The sequence below is a fragment of the Erithacus rubecula genome (genome assembly GCF_903797595.1).
Source record: "Erithacus rubecula genome assembly, chromosome: 17".
Classification (NCBI taxonomy): Eukaryota; Metazoa; Chordata; class Aves; order Passeriformes; family Muscicapidae; genus Erithacus; species Erithacus rubecula.
Window position 1 is genome coordinate 9,431,675 of NC_136669.1, and position 15,155 is coordinate 9,446,829.

Below are 15,155 nucleotides of genomic sequence, written 5' to 3' on the forward strand. Positions count from 1 at the left end.
AGAAGGATATTACTGATACCTTGCAGCAATTTAGAGAATGTAGTTCAGGCTCAGAGTAGTGTAGCTGAAGGTAATTGAGGGATTTGGAGCTTATTTTAAATTTTTACCATTGGCCAGCTACTTGTTAAAAATCTTAAAGAGAAGTAGAATAAAGAGGAAGGTGGTCACTGATAGACAAAAGGGGATTGGTCATATTGGTATGGGAATAGCAGATATTTAAAAGTCAAAAGAAAAGAATTGCAGAGAAAGTAATTAAAAATGGAACTAAATGGAGCCTTTCAATAGAATGTAGAAATTAAAAAATGGAGAGGTTACTATATATGACTTAGCAGGTGTATGGTTAGGAGAATAGAATATTATTATTATGGTGTATTGACACAAGATTAAAGTCTGGTGTGGCTAGTGACAACACTGTAATGAGCAAAATTTAAAAAAAACCAAAACAGTGAAACTTTATCCTATTTTCCGATCAGTTGTGGTTACTCAAGAGTTGATACCAAACTGTCAGAAATTAATGACATGAAACCAGATTTCAGTTTGTATTTTCTCTGTAAGTTCTTCTGAATTCTAAAGCAAAACGTGCCAAAATCACCTCAGCAAAACTGAAATAACTTTGTTATGTATCAATTTCATTTCAGAGAACTTCATTAAAAATTTCAGTGTTCTCTACAGTCCCTTGAAAAGGCATCTGGTTGATGACCCCTCAGTTCATTTTCATGAAGAGCATGTGGTCACTGAAGTGACTACGAGCACCTTTCACGAGACTGTTTTCCTGAGTGCCAAGGTAACACCTCGTCCCTCAACAGCTTTCTCACAGATAATGGCACCCATTTTAAGGAGGGGGTGTTTAATATTGATATGCTTTTCTTACTTATGACATAAAATACGGTATTTTGTAAGAATTTAAAAGCTTTCCATCAACTCTGCATGAATGTCTGTATCTCCAGTTGGTTTCCAGGAGCCCCAACCCCTGCTTTGCCAGTTAGAGGCAGAAAGCAGAAGTCATTTTTTTCCCCCCCTATGAAGTGTGCAGTCAATGTTAGATACATAGGAATTTAAGATTGCAGAAGAACCTTGGGAAATGTAGTAGAGTTTCTTGCATTTTCACTTAAAGGGAATGATCCTAAACTAAATAATATTTTCATTTTGCCTTCATGGAAAGAGAATTCCCCAAGAATTTGTGTGTTAACTCAGTAGTCAGAGAGCAGCAGCGAATAACTTACAATAAAGTTCATTAATATTAGGAAAAATTTGCTTTCATATTTCAAGAGTTCCCATGCAAGATGGTGTGAAAACTAGTCCTTCTTTCTGCAGATTACCTCCAATAGGTAATCAAACTCTTCTCCATTTTACTTTCCAGAATGTCTTGCTGCTGTATTATGCACAGTGGTGTGGATTCTGTGCTTCTCTTAATCACATCTTTATTCAACTTGCTCGGCTTTTGCCTCCCGACAGTTTCACTGTGGCAAGGTAAAAAGATTCTAATTTCATCTTTCCAGAATAATGTAAAATCACTGAGGTCATCAGCCTAGAAAATAAGTACTTTTTTCTCTCTCTACAACTGTGCAATATAGATGTGAATGTAATCTGCTTAATTTATCTTTGAATGTATTGTTTTGTATATATACAAAACAATGTATATATGTATTCCTTTATATATATTTGGTGGTTTTCAATCTCACTGCAGTAGTTACCCACTTTTATTAAAATAATTTTTAAACTGTGCAATTAACCTTGAAACTTCCTAATTTCAGGAAGTGAATCCATAATTTTGTGATGATTTGTAGCACATAGTATCATGCTATTTGTACATATATATATATTTTTTTAGTGTATATATATATATATATATTTGTTAGCAACACTGTTTTTATCACAAATCTAAAACAGCAACCTATATCCTATGCTAAAGAATATTAACTCTATCCCAGCCAAACCAGTTTGCAGAAATGTATCTATATATGCATGTGTGTAATGTATATTTTTATATATATATTTAAATATATATAAAAAATACATTGTTTTCTTTGATGTTTCTAGGGTTATTAATGTTTCTGTGCAACTAAAGCATTCTTGTTCATGTGTGTGATGCATAAATACTTAAAACATTTGCTCTGATTGCATCTTTATTTGATTCTGATTGACCTTACTCCAGGAGACAACATGGGATGTAGAGAAAATATAAATTAATTTAAAATCTGTGTTTTCATCCCATGTTTATAATTGTGGCTTTATTGCCACAGATGTGATGCTATTCCCAAGGCTACACCCATTCTCTTGCCTGACTTTGAAGTTCTCTCCTTTGCTCCATTATTTTCACAGCAGTATTACTGATGTGATTGTCTGTTTTGTTCTGTAATAATTTGTAATTATTAAGAATTTGATTTGTGAAAAGAAGCCTTAAAAATGCAGAAGAAAACAAAAGCAAACAGTTGAACCAAGTGTTCCCTTTCTACTCACAGCTTTAGGAAAAAAAGCTTTAAGAATGTGCTTGTCCTTGGAAGAAGCAAAATAACTTACTACCAAAACTACTTGAGGGGACAATATTAAGAGATGTACTTGAGGAACAAATAAATGACTAAAAATAACTTGTCTCATGTTTGGCATAGTTACCTCAGAAGGAATGTGTGCACTGTGTGTATGTAGTGAGCAACTGGGGGTTAATTGCTGGTTGAGAGCAGTTGCAGTATTGAATGTATTTTTCTAGAGAAAAAACCACACACATATTTTTCAAACTGAGAGTCATCATCTTGAATATTGGTAATTAATTCTGCTGACTCATATGCACAATGTATTTCTGGCAGAAACATTTAGACTTACTTTCACAGATACTTAAATTTCCTTCTTCCCAATCCCTGAGATGGCGTTGTACAAGAAAATGCAGATTGTTCATTTGCCTGTTGCCTTCATCAGTGTGTCTCTTTCCCCATAGAATTGATGTAACTCGAAATGACCTTCCCTGGGAATTTATGACAGACCGTCTCCCAACCATTTTATTTTTCCCTCATCAGAGGTAATATAATTCTTTTCCCTGTGGGTTTTTTACTTCCATTTTATTAAGCTGCAGTAATTATCTGGTTACGTGTCTTAATAGAGAAAAAGGCCAAAGAGTAATTAACTTACATATATGCATTCTTACTTTATGCATATTCTTATGAAAAAAACCACCAACAAAGTAACAAAATAACCCAACCAACACTCACAGATTTCCACTCCTCTCCCTCATGGGCTCTTACTGTCAGCAAATGGGAATTCAGTCTTTTAGTACTGGGCAGTTACCTACCACAAAATCTTTAAACCTGTGCCTTAAGTTTTGCCATTCTTCATGTTTTAATCCAGTAAAGTTTTGTTTTTATCAGTTCTGAGCTACCCCAGCTTCCAACTGATGATCTCCCTATTTCTTTTCATAGGTACTGATTTTGTCTCAGTCTCTGTAATGCTCTAGACAATCTCTGGAGGGACAGACTGAGTAGTTTTATTAAGATTATTTTGTAATGTTCCAGCTGGTTTTATAAAGGTACCTTACCTCTAGGCATTACTTCCCCTCCTGGTTTTCCTCTCCACTGTTTTTTTTATATTTTGCTGCATGTAGGTAATCAAGAAAATTATGATCTGATAGTATTTGTAGTACCTGTAGCACTACTAGAGTAGTCATATATTCATTTTGAATATAAAAGTGCCTCATATTAGGGCTTTTTATGCAGCTTCTTATGCATTTGCCTTAGGAGACAATTTTTGCAAATTAACTCTGTTCTCAATTTCTTTCCACCACACGCTGTTAATATTTTGTTCTGCTATTTGTTTTAAATAGCCTTTTAGCTTCTGTGATACATGCTGTGGTTTTGATCAATAAAAATGGATGATGATGTAGTAAAACATTACCACAATATGAGTCAATTTTGATTTAGTGTAGACTATTTTTTGCCTAAATTATGTCATGATTCATTAATCTGGGATGGGAACTGATAGTCAGCTGAGCAACTGCTGATGGTAATTACAAGAGTAACTTGGTCCATCACCAGGAGTCTGCAGGGGAGGAAAACTCATGGTGCTCACTCTGCCACAAATAGCTTAATCTTGATGAGCAGGAGCCTCATCTGACTGAAGTTCTTGAATTATTGATAAAATATGGTATCTGTCTTCTACCTGATGTACAGTAAGTAGTTTTCAGTAAATGAAATGTTTTTATATCCCACATACTTACGAGTTGGATTTTACAGAAGGCATTTTTGAGGGAAGTGTAATTCCACTGTTGCAGATGCACATTGTAACCAATTCAGGACATAATGTCACACACAAGGGGACACAAAAGTTGCTTGTGGTGTGTGTACTAGGAGGCTTTAGACATTATACTTGAATCTGGCTTGCTTGCTTTGCTGTCATTTTTGTTTGGGCTTATTCTCTGTACTTTTTCTCACTTATGTAATTAACCCATATCTGAATGTATGCTACTTACCATTACTCTAGTCATTAATTTGACAGCCAGAGGGTAGCAAACTAAGCTCTTCTTCCTTGTTTTGATGGCTGCCTCAGCAGAGAGAGAATATGCTGCTAACTGGCAAAGCTGGAGCAGATCCAGTTCAACTATGAGCTGGCTTCCCAATTGTACAGAGTGAGGTGCAAGTGGCTGTGCTGCAGGAGGAATGAAATTGTGGTATATGCTGAGTGAAAGGATGAAGATGGAACTGGTTCAGAAACAGAAGAGCAAGTGTTAGTTCCAGTCTAGTCGTTAGAGGACAGTTTAGCTGCATATGTGTGCACAGGATCCACAAAGGGCAGTAATTGTAACATTTGTCACAGCTGGAGCTGGTGTTTTTTAGTAGCTGGTAGTCTCCAGGAAACAATTTAGTACTTGTTGTTCTTGGCCTCTCTTGCCCTGTTATAACAGTTTATGCTGTTGCATGAAGCAAGGAAGCTTACCTGCTGGTAATATGCTGGACTTAGTATTCACAGCTTCAGAGGGGGAAAGCACCAACAGAAAAACATTTTTGATTTGCTTCCTTCATCACCTCTGAAGTAAAGAGAAAACAGTAAGAGGAACAAGTAAAGAGTTGTTTTGTTTTTGGGTTTTTTTTCCTAACAGCAAAAGGGCCTTACTTCTGACTAAAGTGACTTAGTCTTTAAAAGAGCTCACTTGCCATGGCTTTCAGGTACTGGAACTCACTAAGCCACTGCTTCCAGGAAAACAGGTTCCAAATAGTCATTGCCTATGGGGTAGCTTTATATATCTGGAATTAAATTCTACTACATGTAGACTTAAGAACATTTAAATGTCATCCTTCAACTACAGAGACTAATGGCAGTGTGCTCTGATCACAGTGATGCTGCCCCATGTACTTGAAGCTCATAACTCATGATCATTTTTTAAGAGTAAAATGTGTTTTCTGAGATTTAGTAGAATTTTTTTCTTCAAATACCAGTCCTGTGCACAGATGCTTACAGCTCCCAGACTGGAACACAGGAAAAAAATGTTCATCAGAAGAAAATCTGTGTGCTCTATCTTTATTACATGAGTTTAGGTATCTCCTAGCTGCTGTACTTAACCTGATAAAAAAATAAGGTATCAAGTTGAACAGCACATGCTTAGGTAAAATTATCCTTAATCTTCACAAGTATTTTACTATTAACTTGTTCTATCCTTCTAGGAAGGAGCAGAGTGTGAAGTTCCCTGAAGACTTTTCAGTTAACCTTCCTAATCTCCTGAAATTTATTTTACATCACTCAAGTCATTCTTCATCAGAGCCCTGTACCAAAGAATGTCTACATAAAGAGTCGGTTCTACAGCAAGGACACATCTCACACTTAGAAAGAGAAATTCAGAAGTTAAGATCGGAAATCAGTGCCCTTCACCAGGCCCATGACCAGCTTGAAGCACAGCTCTCTGAAGCCAGGAGAGAGGAGCAGAGACTACAGCAGCAAAAACACACACTGGAAAAGCAGCACAAGACTCTGCAGCTCCATAGTGAGCAGTTACAGGCCACATACGACCAGAAGAATCAAGAATTGTTAGAAATGGCTGAAAAGCTTCAAGAATTAGCTGATGCATCAGAAAACCTCCTTAAAGAAAATGCTTTACTGAGAATTCTGGTGGCATCAAGAGGAGGAAAGCTGCAGAGCAAAGATGAAATTAAAGAATCCCTTCAATCTGAGCAAATACTTTCTGAAGATAATGATATATCACTTTCAACAGCTACTGCTGCTTTAGAGGAAAAAAGGATTGATAATATTGATACCATAGAGACAGAGCACAGTAGTGGAAATAGGACAGAATAATTCTTACACAAAGTCAAATGATGCAGTATTGGGTAGGTATTTATGCAAATTTTATTGACATTCATTGTAAATAAAGACTTCTTCCCCTACGTGATCTGGAAAAAGAAAAATCAAATGGAATATTTTTGTATACTTGAACAACTTATTAGATAGCCCCATCTTAAGAGAAGAATGGAACACACTTTCTGCACTTTACTATTGCACTAACTTGCAAACACCTATCCATTGAAATTAAAGATATTGGTTTGTAGGGGCAGCAGTGTGCAGCACCTCTGACTAAGGACCAGTTAGCTTTCACTGGTTTTCTCTTACAGCTGCTAGAAGAAAAAAATCAGACCTTTGATTTATACTTTTCCATAATTTCTGAAGTTTGCCCTTTACACTGCATTCTCTTTGCTGAATTAAAATAGGTATTTCATCTGTGTAATCAGTAAACTTGAATGGACAAAGTCATCTTGCTACAACTGTTCTGTCCTAGAAGTTCAGCACTTTGTGTCACTTTTGTATACTGGTATTCTGACTGTCTGGAAACCACAACAGCTGTGTGTGAACGTTCTCTGCTGAAAACTAGAGGAAGTCTCACTGAATTAATCTTTTATTCTTTGCTTTTAAGAGGTCTCAAATACAACAATTTAAGTATACAGGTCTGACTATACATGCAAGTCTCTTGAGAGCAGTATCTTAAAAAGCATGTGTCAGGGTAAGAACATTACCAGCTGTACCCGATATGTTGTACTCAAAAGGCAACAGCAGGAGCTTTTTGCTACTTTTTTGCTTCTTGACAGCATTTTTCTTGCTTCAAATGACAGCTTTCAATTTTAAAAAAGCAAATGTAGCACTAACAAAGCAATTCAACATCTTAGTGTAGAAGAAGGGGACAACTCTTTGTCTAAACCATTCTTGTCTTGCATATAGTCAAGCAAGCTTACTAGGCCTTAAGTTATTCCATATGTATAGGTACAAGAAGCAAGTCTAATGTTTCCTCTGGAGCTGAATTAAGGCTAGGCAATTAAGTATTTAAAAATATCAGTATGCAAAGGAGGCCATGTATCAAGTAATAGAAAACAGGCCAGTGACCTCTAAGCACGTGTGCCTACACAGTTTTAGAATATTTAAGCTGCCATTGGCTGCTCAGTGTTGTTCCTTTTCCTCCCCCCAAACCGCTGCAGTCCAGAACTTCCCATTCAACACCTATTTACAGTTCCTATAGCTGAACTTCAGCACAGAGCAGGAAATGCATCTTATGTGGAAGGACTTGGACTTGGCCATTGCTAGCTAAAAGCTTTTACAAGCTGACCAGCAATAACCTTGTCCCTATCAACAGTAGAAAAGGCTGAAACTTCTCCTGTTGTAGTACAACTCAATCAATACAATTCAAAAGTTATATACAAGGTACATGAACTGAATTCTAGAGTTATCTGGCTGTAGACTAAAATGCCTTTTTGTAACAGGTTGTTAACATTAAGTACACAAACCAGGGTTCTAGGAAAAATTCATACTACTTGCACTTAAGTCAGTTTTGCTAAGTAAACACTTGTGCAGTTTTAGCACAGAGACTGGCCTATGGAAAACAGCCTGCTCTACTGCCATTTCAAACACCTGGAAACCTTCAGGACATTCCCTGAGGGTTCAGTATCCATCATAAGTTCCCAGGTTGGAACCCATCAAAATGGCAGTTTCCTTGCAGTAGCTACACACAGAACTCAGTTCTAGCAGCCAAAAAGCTTACCCAACATAGCTGAAGCTAAAAGAACTCTTCCTTTCTTGTAGCTCCTATATTTCCTCCTTCAGCATATTACTTAAGGCTAATCCCTTCTTTTCAAATGAAGTACTCTGCATCAGTCCAAAAAACTGCTCAGAGGATGAGTTCTGACTTAATAGTTGCATACTCAATCTAGTAGCAGAAGCAAGCTTTAACTGCAGATTCAGTTTTGATGGTCTGGAGTCCCCTGTGTATTATATACAGTTGCATCACACTCCCATATGCTACAGAACACAAAGCAAGAAGTTTCTGGCAGCTATATACAGTTTACAGTTCTGAAGTAGTTCACATTACAGTAGTAGCTCTATCAAAGTAGGCTCAGCTGAACATTCAAGTAACAAAAAACAGTAGTAGTCTCTTCACACAGTATATTCCTGTGCCCATTGCCAGCAATGGACATTACACCAGGCGAGTCAGCTCCTGCCATAGAGGAATTAGGATACACAGTCAATGCAAAGTGCAACCTCTCAGTGCATGCAGATGCAAACAAAGCTTATTTAATTATCATCAGGGTGTTTTCTGATGAGTAGTGTGCACATGACCAGGTTCTTCACAGTATTGAAATGCTTCTGCTGGTTACACATCACAAGCATACAGTCCATCTGCACACATTGCTCCAGGTTAGCTGTGTACTTCGGGGCTGTTTGGAGTTAGCTTTGCTTTCCTCTCCACACAGGGTCCTTTAGCAGAGTACTGCACTAGGAGAAAGGGCTCTTTGGTTTCTCCCTCACCCACAATGCTTTCCTCATCCTCAGACTGGCTGAGCTTCTGCAGCCTCAGGTAGCACCAGCAGCCCAGGATCAGGGCTCCCAGAGCCGCGATAGCGATCAGGATAACGATGACAGTCACTACTCCGGTGCTGGGGCTGTGATCTGTGATAGACATGGCCAATAGCTCAGGCTGTGCTCTTCTTTAGGAGATTGCTCTGTCCTCACTATCAGTCTCGATGCATCTCCAAACTCCTACAGGGTTAAAAAGAAATAATGAATGTGTGCAGTTTTGCTGCACTCAGCAAGATGATATTAACGGCTGATATTGTCCACAAGGCCATGTGGATCCTCTTGCACTGCAGTGCTTTGTGCTGCTCAGTCACAGAATCACAGAACTGTTTTGGCTCCTGTGTGCTTGAGATAGCACACAGCCTACTAAGAGGTAACAATTTGCTCTAGGATATGCACAACAAGACTGAACGCTCCAGGGAATTCATAGAGTTTAGTAGAGGGGGATTTAAGATTGTTGATACAAATGCTGTATCACAAGTGAAATCTCCAATCCATGACAAGGTAGCAATTCAGCTACCTTTACTTTTCCTTAATGAATCCTACAGGAACAGTATATTTGAGTGTTTAGCCCTTTTTAAAATTTAATTTACAAACATCCTTGTTATATACTGACAACTCCAGGATTGGTAAGCTAATTGTGAAGGTAATTGCAGTGCTAATGCATTACTCTAAGTCTGTCCAGAACACTGGTCAGTTTACAAGGGCTGGGTAGATGGTAATTTTTTGTTCATTGAACACATAAAATATCTGTTGCTTTTTTTCATAAAAAAACAGGTAAAGCTGTATTTAAGACTAATGAAGCACAATGGAAATAACATTTTAAGCTTCTGCTCCTCTTGGTGGCTTTAAAACTATAAGAGAAAGGTAGTCTGTTAGGACTGCAGCTGGAATTGGAAGAGAGGCAGCAGCAGGAAACCTGAAGAGCTCCAAGACTTCCTTAGTTTCCTGTAATTTGAACAGGACAAAAATATACAGATAATGTCTTTTGCTACTTCCAGATTCACAACCCTATTTAAAAAAAGTCATGTGAGCCTTAAGTTTCAAAATTACTGTTTACAAATCTGATAGCTTCACTTTTCTTCCTTAAACTAGGACATAAAAGGTAATGGATGACTTGCTTCTTTCCTATTACCCCAGCTCTTCAACAAAACACAAACTTTATAGTAAAGACCAGAGCCAGTCCTACCCAGGAATATCTCTTACCTCTGTGCTAATGTAAAAAGCAGATTAGGGCTCAATACTGCCATTCAACATACAAAAGATGCAGTCCCTAGAGGCTCTAAGGCCATCTCTAACTTTCTCCTCACCTGTACCCACTGACCAGCAGTGGAGTAACAGGACTATCTTTTGGTTGCCAGTCTGTTGAGGGTCACACCTGTCCAGGAAAGGCTCTTCCTCACCATCACTGCTGCAGTCTCAGCTGCAAGTGCAGCATCTTTGTACAAAAACCCCTCAGGAGAAATCAGTCTTAACCCACCCTGAACCAGGACCACTGGGTTACAGTGAGTGTCACCCACTGTGCCAAAAGCCTCATCTACATTTCAACACAGTGCAGGACCCTTACCAAGACACCTCAAGCCAGAGACTTAAGGTTGTTCCCTGATGTCTGTCTCATGGAATGAGCCATGTGTATCACCACTTCAGCAAGGACACCTCCACTATAGAGTTCAGCACATGCTATTGGAGCCCTGTGTCACATAACTTGCAGACACTCTAGCTACATTTCCAGCCCTGTAAACCACAGCAATTGATAGCTTGTAGTATATCTGATACAACCAGACAAGTTTTGCAGACTCAATTTTGCCAAAGTAATAAAAACAAACCTGACCACACTACACACCCTCAGCAGGGCTGTGTGCTCACTGCAGCCAGAGAAGTATATGATTTGCCATAATCACCTTGGTTCTGCAATGCTTATTCAACACAAGGGTGATCAGCTGAGGGTGATTAAGAGTGACTTTCATGTCGTTCCTTCTCCTCAGGGCTTGTCTAAAGAGCAGTACTGTTTGATCCACCCAAAACAGTAGAGCATCAGCTTAAAAGATAGGTTACCTTGCTTCTCATGCAGACACTCCACAGCCAAATTGAGGCCTCTTCTGCATCTTGCATTATTGCAAGCAGCAGTGACAGCCTACTGCTCCTCTGCAGCAGTTTGGGTTAGTACATAGCCTTACATTAAGCAGTTACTGTCACCTTGAAAACAGTTTATGTAGTTTATTGTAGTGGGAATTATTGCAGATGCTACCCCTCTGCCAGTCTTTGACTGAGTAGACAGCATCCACTATATAAAGTGTGAAACTTTGCACATCACCAGGATCTTGTTTCAAGATCACCAGCAATCTTATTTCAGGATGCACAAGACTGACTTAAGCTGACTAGACAACTTTGAGTCCAAATTCAAATGCAACACAGCAACTTACAGATTCCTCTTAAAAATCTTTCTTGGTCAAATCCATAAGTTTTTACTTTTAAAATTCCAAATGTTTTCTATTTGATTTAGAATTCAAAGAACTTCACTTCTCAGTGACAAAGTGTAAGCATCATTCCTTCAGGCATACCCTCTTCCAACTCAGCACCCTACATGAAGTCAGGTATTAAGCATCTGTACAGATGGCCCAAATAACTAGGTAATAGTGTGTGATAGTAGCTTTAGTTAGTTTGGAAGCTATAGTTATTGCTAGCTCACACTGCTATTTTTATGGCTTTAGGTCACTGTACAGCTAAAGTCCTCCTGCAGTCTCAGTTCTACCCTTAGAGTACATTTGCATGTTGTAGGAACATGTTTGTAGGAACTTCTGGCAAAGCCTTGGGAAAGTGTTATTTTCTGCACACACAACTCCAACCTTGCTATTCTTTCCTTTCCACCAGCAACTGATTAGAATCCAGATTAAGCTGTCTCCATACTCCTCATCTTGAGAGGGGAAATACTGCATTTTGTAGATCCCCTTAAACTGATTTAAAGGCCACAAGTAGTTCAGATTCACTTTCCCCTTAAAGCATATCTGAGCTAAAAAGCCCCTGTGATTATACCAGAAGTAGCACTGCCTTCATTAATCACTTTTACTGGAAGATATTAGGCTGGAGGCTGTAAACTGATCTTCAAAGGAATTGTCAGCACCATCCATATATATTTGGTGGCACTTGTAGAGCTATGTCCCTTCCCACCACACTTGCTATCAAATCAAGCATCTGAGCATATTTATTCATTAGCAAGATTAGTCAGATCACTGCTATGAGCTGCAAATAGCCTATTTCAGTTTTTAGAGCAATCAAGCAGTGAAAAAATCAGCTAGAAACCATTTTTCCATAAGTAACTTACTTTTCTTTTTTTGTCTAATAACAGCTTCTACTCAGAAATTAATTTGTGAAGTTTTATTATCCAATTCAGAACCTGTAACTAAAGGACAAACAGGCAGTTTGAACTGCAGAAGGCTGCTAGGGGACAAATGCAATGTAAGACTGGAATTAGTTGCTAAACCAAGTTTTTCATTATTACAGGCATTATGCTGCTAAGTTCAGTATTGTCAATGCCTGCAGGCATGTTTCACTGCTACCACGTGAGCCAAAGCTATAGGAAGAGGCTTCAAAAGCAAATTTAATATAGTTCACCCAGATATACTGAAGTCCTCATCAAGCAGTTATGCTCAAGGTTCAAGTATTAAGTCTTTGGGCTTTTTTGGGGGGGTGGATGGGGGTGGCACCTACTGTGCTGTATTATAGTATTCCACCCTAAAGTTAGTTAATTTTATTCTCATTACTGTGCTCCATTTATCAGCAACCTTCAGCTTGGTTTTTTTTTAAATCAGTAAAAACTGATTAGTTAAAAAGCCTCCAATAGCAGCGTGTAATCAACTTGCTTTTAATTGTGAGAAATGCTTTTTCCTGTTTCTGCTAGTAAAATCCCTTTAGAGGAATGCTGCATATTCATCACAGTAACATTCTTCTTGCCAGTGGAAGACAAGGGGAGAATCCCTTGGGAAGATCAGTGCTGTAAATTTATCATTAGCACACAAGTGTTTATAGCACCCACACAAAGCAAGGCCTTTACAAGACAGGAGTGCAGGCTTCACCACTTGGGCATTAAAAAATGGCATTACTGTTATTATTCATTAACTCCAGTTAATACCACCTCCTGATAGTGCCAAGTTACCTTGCACAAGCTGGGGCTTTGCCAGAGGCTATTTTAGAAGCAGAGAGCTGTTCAGTAGAAACCTTCAATGCAAATCATCTTTTCCAAACCCTTCTTATAGTTTTAATGAAGAATAAAAGAACAGGGTTTTTCTGTGGCTAATTAGCCGTGGACAGTATTCCAAGAACTTAGGACTCAGGCAACTGTTAGATACTTTAGAACAAAAGCTGATACCTAACAACATTGGCTGAAACAGCAGTTAGCTCCCACAGGAGGTATAGTGGTACCTTAGACTTAATCAAGAATCCCTTTTAAAGCTTTACACCAAGCTAAAGCACACAGAAGTTGATAGTTTACAAAAGACAGCAAGATGGAGAGATGAGAGAATAGCAGTCTAAGATGTTTTCCAGGCATGACAACAGTTGCAAGAGCAGACAGACTTTCTCAGCAGCACAGCAAGTGGAAGAGGTTTATGCTGCAACTGCCTGTCAGGCAAGTCATCCCATTAATGCAGAACTGGAAACAGGCTTACAGTGTTAAGACCATGTTAACTTCCTAGGCAATTGCATAGCTGGGAAAACATCCATCAGACACCAGATTTTTACCTGTCAGTGTCACATCCACACAGAGCTCTAATGAAAAGTCTGTCCTGACACGATAAGAGTCACTTCTGATATTCCATTACCAGAAGAAGTACGTTATATATATTCCCTGGCATAGCTTAATTTTTGATATATTAGAAAAATTACTGAGATACCATCATTAAGTTTGCTGATAAAAATAAGTTTTTTTTATTTAGATTCAAGGTAGCTCTCCAAGTGTGTAATTTTGTTTTGGGTTTTTTTTTTTTTAATTGGCTTTGTCTAACAGCAGCTACACAGTACCCAAGACTTCTGATAGTCAAACAGAGTATATACAGCTCAAATCTTTACACAGCATGCATGCCAGGAGTCAGTCAGTCACATACCTGGACCAAGCAGCTCTGGCTAGGAGTCCTCTACGCAGTTTTTCAGAGTCACCTTATTAGAAAGGCGAAGGTCACACTGGTTTTGAATCTTGTCTGGCAAGTCTTCCTTCTCGCTCTTCCCCTGTGGAGAGGCATCACATTGGTTTCTAGCCGCTACACATCCTGAGTGCCTTTCACTTTTGGCTTTCCAATGACATAATCGTGTTTAACTACTGGCTTCTGGCACAAGCTGTCAGGGAAAGAACCCTTGCTGTTTCACCTACCTGCTAATCAAGGCAAGAGTCTCAGAAGTGGTTTCAATTCCTTTATGTTTATTCAAAGGCAACATCTACTGACAAATGTAATGTCTATACCTACTTTTGTATCAGGAAAAGGAAGAGCACGAGACGGCGCCGTACACTGAAGATACTCAGAGGAAGAAAGAACAACATTCAGCCTGAACAACTTGCGTTACCGAAAACTCCCGGATTCTCATTATAAAGGTCGGTTTGGACATTCGCTGCAGCACGTACCGAACTCCTCACACTGAGCGAGCAGGGACAAGCCTCTCCAGCCGAGAGGAGCCCGGCGCCCACCCCGAGCAGCCGCCGATGATCCGTGAGGCATCGCCTTGTGACTGCAGCACGGCAGGGCGGCTGCAAACCGCCCGGAGACGGGGCCGAGCCCCGGGACAGGCAGCGAGGCGGCACGGGCCGCCCGGAGTCACCCACGGGGCCCACGCGAGGCCTGCGGGGCGCCCAGCACCGCTCGGAGCCCGGCAAGGCTGAGCGCGAACCCTCCCGTGGCCGCCGCTTACACAAAGAGCGAGAACGGGCGGCCCCGGCCCAGGGCAGGGGAACTCGGGCGGCCCTGGCCCCGGCCCCAGCGCGGGCCCTTGCCCGCCCCACCGACCCCCGGCCCGCATGGAGCCGAGCCTCCCCCCGCCTCCGGATCGCTCGCCCGCAGTCACCATCCTAAAGCACCCACCAGCCCCGCCGCGGCCGCGGCAGCTCCTTCCCCGCCCGCGCCGCCGCCTTATACCGGGGGCCGGGCGGCGCCGCGCGGCGCCAATAGGGGCCCGGGCAGCAACAGCTGACGGGCGGGGCCCCGCGGCCCTTCCCTCCCTTCCCGCGACAGCGCTGCGGGTCCCGCCCCGCGCCACGAGCAGCGGGAGTGGAATCACGGAGCCGGAGAATCATTGGGGCATGGAATCGTGGAGTCATGGAGGTTGAAACAGATCTTCAATACTGTCCAGTCGAACCG

At 40.4% G+C, this 15,155-nt stretch overlaps 2 protein-coding genes across 13 annotated transcripts in view; one reads left to right on the forward strand and one right to left on the reverse strand.

Annotated features, from left to right (window-relative positions):
- Positions 1-7,688, forward strand: part of TXNDC11 (thioredoxin domain containing 11) — a 27,330-nt gene extending 19,642 nt beyond the window's left edge. For all 6 annotated transcript variants that reach the window (XM_079320943.1, XM_079320945.1, XM_079320944.1 and 3 more), the window contains 4 exons: positions 639-784; positions 1,361-1,470; positions 2,933-3,013; positions 5,646-7,688. In XM_079320943.1, coding sequence (XP_079177069.1) covers positions 639-784; positions 1,361-1,470; positions 2,933-3,013; positions 5,646-6,273 — 965 coding nt within the window. In that variant the 3' untranslated portion in view covers positions 6,274-7,688. The remainder of the gene's footprint in view (positions 1-638; positions 785-1,360; positions 1,471-2,932; positions 3,014-5,645) is intronic.
- On the reverse strand, positions 6,302-14,840 carry SNN (stannin). 7 transcript variants are annotated; one of them, XM_079320964.1, is made up of 4 exons: positions 13,914-14,840; positions 12,137-12,214; positions 10,870-11,010; positions 6,302-8,997 (listed from the first exon to the last, which is right to left on the reverse strand). In XM_079320964.1, the coding sequence occupies exon 1, from the start codon at positions 14,815-14,817 to the stop codon at positions 14,434-14,436; it is 384 nt and encodes a 127-aa protein (XP_079177090.1). In that variant the 5' UTR covers positions 14,818-14,840; the 3' UTR covers positions 6,302-8,997; positions 10,870-11,010; positions 12,137-12,214; positions 13,914-14,433. The 7 variants fall into 7 exon arrangements, with proteins under 7 accessions (XP_079177090.1, XP_079177089.1, XP_079177092.1 ...); XM_079320963.1 differs by lacking the exon at positions 12,137-12,214; XM_079320966.1 differs by lacking the exon at positions 10,870-11,010.
- Positions 14,841-15,155: the final 315 nt, after the last annotated feature.

What these genes read in the sequence shown, in the direction of transcription:
- SNN (XM_079320963.1), bottom strand. Translation starts at nt 14,817, where the DNA reads ATGCGGGCCGGGGGTCGGTGGGGCGGGCAAGGGCCCGCGCTGGGGCCG.